This window comes from Leptonychotes weddellii, chromosome X (assembly GCF_054177405.1).
Source record: "Leptonychotes weddellii isolate Sample4059 chromosome X, ASM5417740v2, whole genome shotgun sequence".
NCBI lineage: Eukaryota > Metazoa > Chordata > Mammalia > Carnivora > Phocidae > Leptonychotes > Leptonychotes weddellii.
Window position 1 is genome coordinate 26,556,552 of NC_138385.1, and position 15,490 is coordinate 26,572,041.

Sequence of the window (15,490 nt, forward strand, 5' to 3'; positions counted from 1 at the left end):
TCCTTTTTTCTTTACTTACTGGATGGATATTATTCTCCTCATTCTTTTTCTAAATTAATCAGGTTATTTCATTTAAACCCAAGAGAGACCTAAAGGTTGTCAGGGGAAACCAAGTGACTTTGTTCTCAACAGTTGATGAATTAAACTCTACACTATACTTCAAAAGGGATAAAGTCAAAAGCTCTATGGTAGCGTTTTCCATGGGATATAGATGCTTTTTTGGTGTTGACTTCTGTCCTACTTTTAGGTTTGTGGCCATTATTAAAAATAGTGGTTGCTGCAAATGGTTGCCAGAGAAGAGGGCATCATTATACCTAAAATGTAAAAATGCCAGATGTCTCTAGAGTTTTAAAGCCCACAAGTAAATCAAAATACCTTCAGTATTGTATTTCATTCGCATATTGTTGAAATAGTCAAAAGCATTTTTTAAAGCCCATATTCTCACTACATTGTCTTGTCCAGCTGAGGCAAGTAATCGGCCACAGTGAGAAAATTTCATGGTCCAAACAGCTCCCTATGAAAACAAAGGAAGGTTCAGAGTTACTACTTTAAAAGTTGAAACATTCTTTTTTAAGATTTTATTTTTAAGTAATCTCCACACCCAACGTAGGCCTCGAACTTACAAGCCCAAGATCAAGAGTCGCACGCTCTACCAACTGAGCCAGCCAGGCACCCCTAAGAGTTGAAACATTATTTTAAAGCCAAAGTAAAGAATTATTCCAAATTATACATACTAAGATAATGCTCATATTACTAACACCACTGAAGGCCAACAGTTCAATGATATCACAACAGCACAAAGAGGAATTTTTAGGAGAAAGGTAGGATAAGATAGCAGCAGTTTACCTTAATCTAAACTAACAAGTTCAAAGCCCCAAGCCTTGTCTACAAATTAATGGAAATGGAGTTCCAAGGTGGCCAGAAATCATTGTAAAAAAAAATCCTAGTTGGGGATTTCAGTCTCCTAGCTAAACACAAGAGGGAGTGACACTGGAGGAGGCAGAGCCCTCAGGATACTACTAACACCCTTGATCAAGGCTGAGGGAAACATAGGCCCATGTTAGCAGTGACCCTCATGGCACTGGGCATTTACAGGTGTTGGAATGGTGTGGTCTCATCCTGTTTTTCCCCCCTCTGATACAAGATTTCACAGTGTACGGTTGGAATTCCCAGATACTGCTAATAATAGGGAAATGTGTGAGTATGTGTTGGGGAGGTGGGGGTGGCATGATTTAACAACATGAACCCTTAAATTGGAAAAGCCAAATGCTACTACAACAAATACTGTCATAACTACTATTACAACACATATCTATGCAGATCAAAAAGATTATCTAACTTATGGGGTGCCTGCTTAGTTGGGAGACCATGCAACTCTTGGTCTCTAGGTCGTGAGTTTGAGCCCTATGTTGGGTGTAGAGATTACTTAAAAATAAACTTAAAAAAAAAAAAGAGTATCCAAGTTAGAGGCAATAGCTCATTTACTGAAATAACATTCATTTCCATAAAATTCAAGTATATTAAGAAATTTGTTATTGGGAACCTACTACAATGAGACTTTACTTAAAACTGGAAATAACGAAAGTGAATCAAAACAGTACAAGGAAGTTCATCAGTTCCTTAAGGAAGTTACTATAATCAAGTCAAATACTTTATGCGGAGATTATAAGCACCAAAGTTTAAATTCCAATCTGGCTGCCGTCTGATATGTTTATGGTTGCTTCCTTTCAGGTAAGCCACATTTTGGATTTAAAATCTAAATAGATACATAGATTCCCTGATCAAAGACCCACAGCATCATCTGCCCAGTCCAGGAGTTTATTACCAGCTTCCCTGTGTTCCCAGCATTTTTAAGGGTAACTGGATTATCACTTGGGCACTTTATACCCACTTTGGTACATTTTAACTCTGGTAGAAAACTTGTACCTCTCTCTCCTAGTTTTAGCTGCCATTTTACAAAATACACTGACCTACAGTAATATTTGTGTTAATTATTTAAAATATACCCAGGGAAGGGCGCCTGGGTGGCTCAGTCGGTTAAGCATCCAACTGTTGATTTCAGCTCAGGTCATGATCTTAGGGTCATGAGATCAAGCCCCACACGGGGCTCTGCGCTCAGCATGAAATGTGCTTGTTCCTCTCACTCAGCTCCTTCCCCTTCTCGCTCACTTTCTCTCTCTCTCAAATAAATAAATAAAACCTTTTAAAAATATACACGGGGAACATTTTAAATGTCTTCTAAAGACACACACCACCCTGTAAATTTAACTGCTTTAAAGTCTGGTACCTTTACACTGCTTTCTTAATGATACGGGCCTAGACTTTACTTATTCAATAACTTTCACTTCTTGAGGGGCACCTGGGTGGCTCAGTTGGTTATGCATCTGACTTTGGCTCAGGTCATGATCTCAGGGTCCTGGGATCAAGCCCCGCATCGGACTCCACACTCAGCACAGAGTCTGCTTCTCCCTCTCTCTCTGCCCCCTTCCCCTGCTCATGCCCTCTCTCTCTCAAATAAATAAAATCTTTAAAAACAAAACCAAAAACTTTCACTTCTTGGGGCACCTGGGTGGCTCAGTCGTTAAGCGTCTGCCTTCAGCTCAGGTCATGATCCCAGGGTCCTGGGATCAAGCCCTGCATCGGGCTCCCTGCTCAGCGGGAAGCCTGCTTCTCCCTCGCCCACTCCCCCTGCTTGTGTTCCTTCTCTCACTGTGTCTCTGTCAAATAGATAAATAAAATCTTTAAAGAAAAGAAAAGAAAACCTTTCACTTCTTGATATTTGCAAGCAACATATCCGATAAAGGGTTAGCATCCGAAATAAATAAAGAACTTATCAAACTCAACACCCAAAAAAACAACACAGTTAAGAAATGAGCAAAAGACATGAATAGACATTTTTCCATAGAAGATATCCAGATGGCTAACGACCCATGAAAAGATGCTCAATGTCACTCATCATCAGGGAAATATAAATCAAACCCACGATGACATACCACCTCACACCTGTCAGAAAGGCTAAAATTAACAAAACAAGAAACAACAGGTGTTGGCAAGGATGTGGAGAAAGAGGAACCCTCTTGCACTGTTGGTGGGAATGCAAACTGGAGCCACTCTGAAGAACAGTATGGAGGTTCCTCAAAGAACTAAAAATAAAACTACCCTACGATCCAGCAATTGTACTACTAAGTATTTACCCAAAGGATATAAAAATAGAGATTCGAAGGGGTACATGCACCCCGATGTTTACAGCAGCATTATCAACAATAGCCAAACTATGGAGAGAGCCCAAATGTCCATTGACTGATGAATGGCTAAAGAAGATGTGGTATACACACACACACACACACACACACAATGGGATACTACTCAGCATTCAGAATGCTATCTTGCCATTTGCAATGATGTAGATAGAGCTAGAATGTATTATGCTAAGCAAAATTAAGTCAATCTGAGAAAGACAAATACCATATGATTTCACTCATATGTGGAATTTATTTTTTTTAAGATTTTATTTTTATTTATTTGAGAGGGAGAGAGAACAGGTGAGAGCACAAGAGCAGGGCAGGGAGAAGCAGACTCCCCACCGAGCAAGGAGCCTGATGTGGGGCCCAATCCCAGGACTGCAGGATCATGACCTGAGCTGAAGGCAGCCACTTAACCGACTGAACCACCCAGGGGTCCCCATATATAGAATTTAAAAAACAAAACAAATGAACATAAGGGAAGTAATGGGGGGGAAGGAGAGGAACACAAACCATAAGAGACTTTTTTTTTTTTTTTTTAAGGATTTATCCATTCATTTTAGAGAGAGAGAGCACATGAGCGTAGGGAGGGGCTGAGGGAGAGGGAAACAGAGAATCTCAGGCAGACTCCCCACTGAGCACAAAGCCCTGAGAGGGACTCAATCCCAAAACCCCGAGATCATGACCTGAGCTGAAATCAAGAGTCAGATGCTCAACTGACTGAACGACCCAGGTGCCCCAAACCATAAGAGACTCTTAACGATAGAGAACAAATTGAAGGTTGATGAAGGGAGGTGGAGGGGGGATGGGTTAGATGAGTGATAGGTATTAAGGAGGCCACTGGCTGTGATGAGCACTGGGTATTGTATATAAGTGATGAATCAATGAATTTTACTCCTGAAACCAATATTGCACAGCATCTTAAATTTAAATAAAAATTTTAAAAACCTTTCAGTTCTTGAAAAATAATCCAGAGATAGACTCTGCATTACTTAGGCATTAAATCATTATTAATATTAATTTACTCTTCTTGAGTCAGGTTAGCAAAATTATATACATAAGAGATTGGCTTTGTACAAGCCAAAGTACTTCTCTCAGTGAAAACAATCAATCCTGAAAAATATAAAGGTTGCTTACCATATGCTCACCACTAAGATCTTGCACCACTTTGATCTGATCAAAATCATAAGGTCCTTTGAAACCATGCGCTGCTTTGAATTTGACTGGTCTTGTATATGGCATTCCTTCATCATCACTTGATGAAGGATCATCTTGATCAGTATGAAACACTGAATAGAAAAGCAATATAGAAATCATCACTAGCTAATGCAGATAAAGCTACTATCAGATTTTCTTTCTACTGTTTACCAAGAAAATTTATTAAATGGAAAAGCAATAACTATTACTAAATAGCATATTGGTTAAGAGCATGGGATCTGGTGCCAGATTGTCTGGGTCCAAATCCAGCTCTGTCATTTATTGTCTGTGTGTCCATAGCCAAAGCACTGGACCTTTTTGTGCCTTGATTTTCTCATCTATAAAATGGAGGTAATAACAGTACTTACCTCATAGGGTTTTTATGAAGGTTAAATGAATGAATACAGGTCCAAGTGCTTAGAAGAGTGTCTGGCACAAAATAACTACTGTATTAGTGCTTATTAAATAAAATAAATGAGTACAATTACAACAAAGGCACAGGAAGTTAAGATCTGTAAAATTTAGAAAATCTTCCAAATTTTGAAACTATTTATAAAAACTAAATAAACTTACAAAATTAATTTGCAATTGATTAATGAACACTCATCTCTTCCAGGTTGCCACAAAGTATACACAAATTCATGTTTAAGATGAATTTATTTTTCTTTCTGCTCATAAAATTAAGTGATACCTAGAATAACATGATTTATTGAACTGCTAAAATGTTTGCTATAAAGGTTTCTTACTTTCAGTAAAACAGAATGCTTCTTATAAATTATAGGCTAAATTTGGATTACAAATCAATTAAATATTCATTTGCAATGTTCTATTTCACTTACCTTCGTCTCTAACACTTTTAACTTTATTCACAGCACGTTCACCATATTCTTCTGCAAGGTGCTTTGCTCTCTTTACTGATTTTCCTAAGAACTTCTTTAGTTGAGTCCTTACCAAAAATACAAAAAACCAAAATTATTATTATTTTTTAAAGATTTTATTTATTCATTTATTTGACAGAAAGAGAGACAGTGAGAGAGGGAACAGAAGCAGGAGGAGTGGGAGATGGAGAAGCAGGCTTCCTGTGGAGCAGGGAGCCTGATGTGGGGCTCGATCCCAGGAGCTGGGATCATGACCTGAGCTGAAGGCAGATGCTTAACGACTGAGCCACCCAGGCGCCCCGAATTCTCGTATTTTTTAAATAAAAGCTTGAAATAAAGAAAGGAGAGGGACGCCTGGGTGGCTCAGTCGGTTAAGCGTCTGCCTTCAGCTCAGGTCATGATCCCAGGGTCCTGGGATCGAGTCCCGCATCGGGCTCCCTGCTCCGCGGGGAGCCTGCTTCTCCCTCTGCCTCTGCCTCTCTCTCTCTCTCTCTCATGAATAAATAAATAAAATCTTTAAAAAAAAAAAAAAAAAAGAAAGGAGATGTACTGTAACTCACGTTTTCTGTTTTAACCTTCCACCATCAGTATCTGTTGTCTGAGACTGTAACTTCTCTTCATCATCTGACTGTGCCGCGTCATTACTACAAGGAGGGGAAGAAGTCATTTTAAAAGAAGCCATTTCCCCTACACCTCTCAACAATCCATGTATACTATATACTCAGGTACTCAGAATAAAACTATGTTAACATACTTTATATAAGTTTAATTTTAATGATCCTCAGAATGTAAGACTTGAGAGATCAAAGAATAGAATCTTTAAGCACGGTTTAATGTACAAAATGCAAGTGAAAGCAATTTAGGAACTTATGGAAAACCTACTACCAACAAGGCTTTTTGTTGGACAAAACGTGCTGCACAGAAATGACAAATTAACTACCTCTTCGCTCTTCAGGTACATCATGTATTACACTTTATTGAGATTTGCTTTCACAATAATCATTTCTTCGATCTACATACATCTCACAGTAAAGTCAATCACCTCTCTAAAGCCATTTTCTGACCTACAAAGGTAATACGTATTATAAGTAGATAATAAGTATTATAATACTTATAAAATCTGTGGTCCTTAAAGCAAGGTTTCAGAAACCAGATCTTCATTCCACATGGCTTTTTACCCTCAATATGTTTCACTAATGTCTCTAGTATTAAATAAATCATTTTAAAAGAAAAACAAAATACTATGAGATTTCAGATATATACTATTTTCCCCAAATAGCTGTATGGTCTTGAGAGAGAACAATGTTGAAGAATACATAAACTAACTCTATTTTAATTCCATATTTAAAAAAAGAAGACTGAATGAAACCAAATTAGGGACTATTATAGTTCATAAACAGAGAAATCTTCACCACTCTGAAATACTACAAATGATAAATAATAACAATAGGCCATACCTTACATATTCCTTAGTCCTTCTCATGATGTGTAGAGTGAGAGGATTAATACCTGTTGGCAGTTTCTCTTCCGCAAGACTCAAAGGTATTTCTTCTCCAGTATCCAGGTTCTTAATCATGACACTGGCTAAAATTTCCTGAGGTAAAAAATAACACCAAGAGGACCTATAATTTAATTAACTTTTTGAGTCTGCAAAATCCTCATTTAAGCTAAGGACTTTCTAGACACCTTCAGTAGTACTCTGTACAGTAATTTTTATCTTTTTTCATGACATACAATTCATACATTGCAAAATGCACTCATTTAATTCAATGATTTTGAGTAAATTCAGAGTTGTGCAACAATCACCTTTATTTAAGTTTCGAATATTTCCACTACCTCAAAAAGAAACCCCATACCCATTAAATGTCATACCTCATTCCCCTCCCCTCCCAGCCCCTGGCAACGACTATTCTACGTTTTGTCTCTATGGTTTGCCTATTACAGACATTTCATATAAATCAAATCATCCTGTATGTGGTCTTTTGTGATTGGCTTCTTTTGCTTAGCACCATGTTTTCCAGGGTCATCCACACTGCAGCATGTGTCAGAACTTCATTCCTTTTAATTGCCAAAAAACAGTCCATGTGGATTGGATATATCACATTTTATTCATCCATTCATGGGAGATGAACATTTATGTTGTTTCCACACTTGGCTATTATGAATACTCGTGTACTTTTTTTTTTAAAGATTTTATTTATTTGAGAGAGAGACAGAGAGGAGAGAGAGCACGCAAGCACCGGCAGGGGGAGGGGAAGGGCAGAGGGAGAAGCAGACTCCCTGCTGAGCAGGGAGCCCCACGCAGGATCCTGAGACCATGACTTGAGCCAAAGGCAGATGCTTAACTGACTGAGCCAGCCTGGCGCCCCACTTGTGTACGTTTTTTGTGTGGACATATATCTTCATTTCTATTTGGTGTATACATAGGAGTAGAATTGCTGGATCATGGTAACTCAATGTCTAATGTTTTGAGGAACTGCCATACTGTTTTCCAAAGTACAATAATTTTTTAAAATGTATCATTTAAAAGAAATGAAAACTGGGTCGCCTGGCTGGCTCAGTTGGTGGAGCATGTGGCTCATGATATTGGGGTGCAGTTTGAGCACCATGTTGGATGTAGAGATTACTTAAAAAAAAAAAATCTTTAAAAAAAAGACATGAAAACTAAGATTTTGCTTCAAAACTTTATTCAGAATAAATTGGTCATTCAATGTATACTAAATTTTAATGGTAAGTAAGCACTGAGTCTGCATATACTGTACATCACCTAACAAGTATAAAAACATCTAACATCAAGTTCTTTTTAAGCCCACCTTCTATTAAGTTTGGGCTTTGTTTTCAATACATTTGTTCTACCACATAATGGTATAAAAAGGTACTTTTAAGTTAGAGTGGCAAACTCCAACATATTAAAAAAACAAAAACTGGGGCGCCCAGGTGGCTCAGTCAGTTAAGCATCTGCCTTTGACTCAGGTCATGATCCCAGGGTCCTGGGATCCAGCCCTGAGTCGGGCTCCCTGCTCAGCGGGGAGCCTGCTTCTCTCTCTCTTCCCCACTTGTGTTCTCTGTCACGATCTCTGTCTCTCAAATAAATAAATAAACAAATAATTAAAAATCTTTAAAAACAAACAAAACCAAAAAACAAACAAAAAACCCCCCAAAACTGGGATGCCTGGCTGGCTCAGTCAGTACAGCATGTAACTCTTGATTTTGGGGTGTGAGTTCGAGCCCCACATTGGGTGTAGTGTTTACTTAAAAAAAATAAAATAAATTTTTAAAACCTAAGAAAATCATCAACTTTCATTTTTTCTTCTACATTATTTTTTTTTTTTGCTTAACAGCAATAAACTTAAATTTTTTTAATCATGGTAAAATATTTTTAGTTGTACAGCTCAGTGGTATTAAGCACATTCACAATGCTGTGCAACCATTACCACCATTCATCTTGGGAGGTTCTTCATCTTCTCATTATGATTTTTATATTTTATGTTAAGAACAAAAAGAATCTAACTATACCTCATCAGTAAGCTCTCTCCCAGAGTTGGATCTAGGTCTCTGAGGGCCCATCACTTCACCTGCTATGGTCTGCCCATCAGGTGCTTTTCCATTTTCCTAAAATTACAATTTTATAAACAGAAAGTAGACGGAGTCAATTGCTATAAACACTCAATTATTCATTACCACACACAGTTCTAAAGAATCCCATAATTCACATAATGGAGCCTACTGAAAATTTAAATGAAACACTCCATTTCGGTCCTTTATTATTCCCAGCATGCTGAAAAACATTAGGTATCAAAACCATTGCTGCCCATGAAATAATGTCTTAGTCTTGAAAGCAAATAGATGTTCTACTTGAACGTGACCCAAAAGCAGTTCTCTATTAGCAGAGTGCCGGCACGAAGAGTGCCATTAATCAGGGATATACTTGTGCTTATCTCGAAGGCAGGGGGTGGCAAACTTTTACTATAAAGAGCCAGAGAGTAAATGTTTTAGGCTTTCTGCTTCACATATATTATCTGTCACATATTCTTTTTTTTTTTCTTCTTCTCCTTACACTCCTTTACAAATGTAAAGACCATTCTTAGCTCAGGGACTCTAGAAGACAGGCTACTGCCAGTCTCTGCTCTAAGGCTATGACAGGCCTGAAGGGCCTTATCTCCCAGTCTGCTAACCTGTCCGTACCACTGCTACCGTGTAAGTAAGCCTTGAGTCCCAGAAACTGGGCTATGGTAAAAATTCATGCTATCACGTGCTTTCTATTGCCTCATATATGGATATATAGCCTAGTATATGAAGGGTTTTTTTCATGATTAGGTAAAGGAAATTGTAAATAAAAGTCCTCAGTTTTGACCACCATAGGTAAGGTAAATGAAGACTGTAGTTGATGTTTATTAACATTATAATAATATTACAAATAGTAGCAACTTTCATTTTTTTTGATTGCCTACTGCATGCCAGGTACTTGGCATACTTTAGCTCATTTCATCCTTCCAAGATACCTTCAAGGAAGGTTTTCCCCTCATTTTATCAATGGGACATCTGAAACTTAGATATTAAATAGTTGGTTAGAATCACCTAGCTATATAGTAGCACAGCTAAAAAAGGGATATAAGAAGGCCAGGTTTTACGGACAAGGAAATATTCTGCCTGGAGAAGAAGGTTCAACAAGCAACAAACCAGACAGCTACAGAAAGTTGTTAAAGCCTCTATCAAATATAACATGAATTCACCAACCTGGGCAGTAACTACTTTATCTCCACTGGTAGCACTTGCCAAGTCAAGAGAAGGCTGAGAATCCTTGACTGTATTCTCTGAAGCCATGTTCGTACTTAGGAGAGTATCAGATGTAATATTCTCTTTGGGAACTGCAATGACGATGATGATAATAATAATGATGATGATGATAATGGCAATAACTAGTATTTATATAGGACCTTATACAGAGCTTGAAAAGTGCTTTAACCTTTGTCTGATTCTTACAACAATCCCATGAGAAAGTGGTTTTATTACTCTCATTTTACATATGGAGAAACCAGGGCTCAAACAAGTTATTTCAATTCCTCAAAGCTATCCAACTTATACACGAGGAGATCTACATCTTGAATTCAGATCTTAAGTCTCCAATGGTAACAGATTTGAAAGTTTGAAGTCTACTAAAATGTTCGAACACAGTAACTTACTACCAATATAAACATTTTCACTTTTTATTACTAAAATAACTTTTATAACTTGGTCATGGTCATCGATGTGGTTGTATACAGCATAAACTGAAACAAAACCAGAAAGTCAGTTTCAACTCCAAAATCTCTCCACAAAAAGTTATTTCTCAATTAAATACTTGCCGTCTAGATCAGGCGTTTTAAGGGCCTCAAACTCCAATTCACTTTTCTTTTTTCTTGGTGGTGGAGCAGGTCGAGATGGAGGCGGGGGCCTAGGAGGTGGGAAATTAGTTGGAGGGGGAGGGCGTGCTGGAACAGGCTTCTTTGTACTAGCCACAATGTCAGGTTCTGGAGTAAGCTGTCTTGGGGGTTTGGCGGGAGCCACTTCTTCCATGGCAGCAAAATCTTTAGTAGATGAAGAGTTTGAGGACACAGGTTCTAGAACATCACTTCCTTTGACTTCCATGGCTTCTTTGTTCAATACTTCTGTTTCAGTTTCAGGCACATTATGCTGCTCAGTTGAACTTATTTCAGTTAACTTAGTGATTTCATCTACTGACTTCTCATAGGTGTCATCAGAAGGAAAACATCTTTTTGATTCTAATTCAGTTTCTTCAATTGCATTCTGACTCTCTGCCTTTTTGGAATCTTCCTGTAGTACCTGATCTATGGCTAACAGTCCAGGTATATTGCTAAGATCTGTTCCAGCTACAAGAGAACTGCCAGTAGCCTGGTCAGAGTGTCCCTTTCCTTTGGAATCCGACGAGTCATCTTCCAGCTGTAGTACTTTCTGACTCTCCTCAATAATGCTTTCAATAATCTGATGAAAGGTTAAAAAGCAGTTTTTAAAAAATGAAGCTATTTACACGAACATAACAGCTAATCATTTACATAGTACTTACTATGTGCCAGGGAATGTTCTTAACACTTTACATTTTTAATCTTTACAATAACCATATGAGACAGCACTCTTAATATCATCATTACACAAATGAAGGAACAAAGGTACAGAGGGATCAAGTGATTTGTCCAAGGACAAAGAGCTAGTAAGTGATAAGTTGGCAAAAATCCTGGGAGTTTGGTTCCAGAATCTGAACTCTTAACCATTATAATAGGGAATCTGTTAGTATGTATAATTACAAAAGTTCAACCAACCCTGTAAAATAAAGTTCAGACCTAAATTCACATTCAGACTCTTCATGTCATTGTTCATTTACATACTTATGTCAAGTTAGTTACAGTAACAACCTACTGCTTTGTAACCATGAGAATCAAAACCACCTAGCACAAGAATTCGAATTGTTTAGTTCTGAACTCAAGCCTAAAACAGAAAAAGCCAGCAGATGCAGGGAGATTAACATTCTTTTTTTTTTTTTTTTAAGATTTTATTTATTTATTTGACAGAGAGAGACACAGTGAGAGAGGAGCACAGGCAGGGGGAGTGGAGGGGGGAGAGGCAGGCTTCCCGCCGAGTGGGGAGCCCGATGCGGGGCTCGATCCCAGAACGCTGGGATCATGACCTGAGCCACCCAGGCGCCCCAGGGAGATTAACATTCTTAAACAAACTACACCTAATACTCCACTATTCAGAGAAATGCTAGGACCGCGAAAAGAGTTCAAACACTCAGCTCACCTTGCCTTTTCCCTGTTTTCTTTCTTTTCTGTAGCTGAAAAATACAGATGGGGTTTCTATATCTTCTACTAACATTTAGAAGAAAAGATATTTTCTACCTAGTACTGTCATTATTACCACATAAAATCTCCCAGTCCACTTATCTTTCCACCATGCCCAACCATGGATGACTTCTGCTTTCTCAATTCCTTGGCTCCAGAAAGTTAACAGAACGTGTCACACAGCCATCCTGATCAGGCTTACCACAAATTCATGCTGACTTGAACTGGACATGACTGCTGCTCAGGGATACTCCTCCCTGATTTCCCAGCATAGTCCACATAATGATTTTTCTCAACCTTCAAACCTTTAGCCTAGTCTCTTTTTTTTTAAGATTTAATTTATTTGGGGCGCCTGGGTGGCTCAGTCGTTAAGCGTCTGCCTTCGGCTCAGGTCGTGATCTCTGGGTCCTGGGATTGAGGCCCGCATCAGGCTCCCTGCTCAGTGGGAAGCCTGCTTCTCCCTCTCCCACTCCCCCTGCTTGTGTTCCCTCTCTCGCTGTGTGTCTCTCTGTCAAATAAATAAATAAAATCTTAAAAAAAAAAGATTTAATTTATTTATCTGAGAGAGCATAAGCGGGAGGGAGGGGGGTGGGGGGAGTGGCAGAGGGAGAGGGAGAAGCAGGCTCCCCACTGAGCAGGGAGCCCGACATGGGGCTGGATCCCAGGACCACCTGAGTGGAAAACAGATGCTTAACCAACTGAGCCACCCAGACACCCCTTATCTTAGTTTTAATCACACTTTTAGCACAGGAATATTAACTAGAATCCACCTACTTTGTCAACTCGGTGGTTACTGAGCACTGAGAACCTTAGTGATAACAGAAGCCAGTGGGTTTAAGAATGAGTAAGAGGTGACAACATAGAGACAGCCAGCACAATCAATGTTTTCAAAAAGCTTGGCCATAAATGGAAGAGGCCGCAAGAAAGTGATCCAGCATTTTTACAAGCTGAGGGGAAGGAGCCAATAGAAAGTAAGATAACAGGGCGCCTGGGTGGCTCAGTCGGTTGAGCGACTGCCTTCGGCTCAGGTCATGATCCCAGGGTCCTGGGATCGAGTCCCACATCGGGCTCCCTGCTCTGCAGGGAGCCTGCTTCTCCCTCTCCCACTCCCCCTGCTTGTGTTCCCTCTCTCGCTGTGTCTCTCTCTGTCAAATAAATAAATAAAATCTTTTAAAAAAAAATAAAAAAAAAAAGAAAGTAAGATAACAAAGTTCTGGAGAGGAAAAGAATTAGGCCAGTACACGTGTTTTCTATTTAATCATCACACAGGCCTTGAGGCAGCTAGATTATCTCCCTTCTACAGAAACAAGAATCTGAGGTAAAGGCATTAAGAATTTTGTCCAAGAAAAAAAAAAATTTTTTTTGTCCAAGGTCCCACAGCTAGTAAACTACAAAGTCAAAACTGAAATCCAGGTTTTTCTCAGAAATCCAGCATTTTGTATATTACACCATGCTACTTTGGACAGGGAAAAAAAATAATACTAAGTTCTCAGACTTGAAAAAGAGGCAAAAGACGAAAACAAATTTGCAGGTAAGGGAAGTGAGAGCAGATGAAAAGGAGTAAATACAGGCTTCTTAGTCTCTAATGTCTACGTGCAGTCAGAAACAAGGTTATCTGCTGAAAGCAAGCAGGATACATGTGGGCACAGTGAGCATGAAGTGACTGTAAAGGTCTGAAATAATCACTATGCATAATGGAAAGGCTAATGCCAGAAGAGGGATTAAAATGAGGTTAAAAATCACAAGTCTTCCCCAATCCCTTATCCTTTCACTGAACTCCTATCAGTCTTACCATTCACTACAGTATGAACTATAATATAAACACAAAGTAGTATATAGGCTAGCTCTATATACTTTCTCCATAGCAGATAATTAGCTTTTGAAACACAAGGCCCATATTCTCTCCCTCTTGATATGCCCTCATAGCACCTACGTATAGTACCTAACCCTGTATTTTTTTTTTTCTGGGTTTCAGGAGGTAGCAAACAGGGAAAGACCAAGAAAACAGTGCGAATCAAGACCAACATAGAGATGAACATGCTAAAGCAACTGTTAGCTTCACATCGCCTCCCTGCTTCAAAAAACTCACTGATTTTCCAGTGACTGTAAAATAGAAACCAGATGTTTTAGTATGACATAAGAGGCATTTCCATAGTTTGGCCCTAACTTTGGACTCTAGTCTGATTTGCAACCATTCTGCACATCTCTCTTCTCCATGCCTTTGGTTATGCCTTTCAACTCTCATCTTTGCCTGTCCAAATCTTACCCATTCATCAAGAACCAGCTCAGATGTTACTTCCTCCATGAGGTCTTCCCCCTTCCTATCCTCAAGCAGTAAGTCAAGTCTCCCTTTCTGTTCTTATAATAGTTTGTAAGTATATGAACACTTTACATTCAGTTCTGTGTTTAACTAATTTCCTCTACTAAAACATAAGCTCCTGGGGACAGGGACTGTGTCCTGCCTGGAGCAGTATATATCCCCACAGGCTTTATCTCATTCATATGTGATACTTAAATCAACTGAAAAGACTAGAATTTAAAAAGTGAGACCTAGTCTTAAGCTTCAATCAATTGCTCCATAATGTTTACTATTTTTTCAGTTTCTAAAGTCTCCTTAAAAATCATTTTTAGCCACTATTACTTACCCTAAGAAAAATTTCTTAAAAAGGAAAAGAAAAACTCTAGTGGAAAAAATAGAAACATTTCAAGTTTTCAACAATAAAAATGGCTAGATGCATTGTAATATACTTGCCTGATAGAAACTGACACATCAAATGAAAACTGAGTATTGAAATTGTATAGAAATATGATGAAAACTAATAATGGTAAGAGGAAAAAGTAAAATATAGAATTCTATCTACACTATTATTAGGCAAAGAAAACCAAAACAAAACAAAAATGCATGCAAATGGGTGAGACCCAGAAAGGAATGCTGAAAAATTAAGATAGCTGTTTGTTACAGTGTAGAACTGTGGGCAACTTCTGATTTAAAAAGAAAAAAAAAATGGTATTACTTTTGTTATCTTATTTATGCTGATACACAATACCATTTCTCCCCCAAAAATTCCTTCTGAGGGAAAAAAGTTGATCAATATTAAAATAGAGAGTCCAGGGGCGCCTGGGTGGCTCAGTCGGTTAAGCGTTTGCCTTCAGCTCAGGTCATGATCCCAGAGTCCTGGGATCAAGTCCTGCATGGGGCTCCTTGCTCAGCAGGAAGCCTGCTTCTCGCTCTGCCTGCCCTCCTTCCCGCTGGTGCTCACTCATTCACTCTTTCTTTCAAATAAATAAATAAAATCTTTTAAAAACATATATATAGAGAGAGTCCATTGGGGCGCCT

General features: G+C 38.7%; 1 protein-coding gene across 2 annotated transcripts in view; it reads right to left on the bottom strand.

Moving 5' to 3' along the window:
* The window catches only part of WDR44 (WD repeat domain 44), a 77,307-nt gene that overhangs the window by 24,572 nt on the left and 37,245 nt on the right, over positions 1-15,490 (bottom strand). For both annotated transcript variants that reach the window (XM_006736015.3, XM_031030917.2), the window contains exons 4-11: positions 10,663-11,299; positions 10,055-10,185; positions 8,834-8,929; positions 6,775-6,911; positions 5,878-5,961; positions 5,279-5,385; positions 4,380-4,531; positions 376-514 (exon numbers count right to left, since the gene is read on the bottom strand). In XM_006736015.3, the coding sequence (XP_006736078.1) occupies positions 376-514; positions 4,380-4,531; positions 5,279-5,385; positions 5,878-5,961; positions 6,775-6,911; positions 8,834-8,929; positions 10,055-10,185; positions 10,663-11,299 (1,483 nt within the window). The remainder of the gene's footprint in view (positions 1-375; positions 515-4,379; positions 4,532-5,278; positions 5,386-5,877; positions 5,962-6,774; positions 6,912-8,833; positions 8,930-10,054; positions 10,186-10,662; positions 11,300-15,490) is intronic.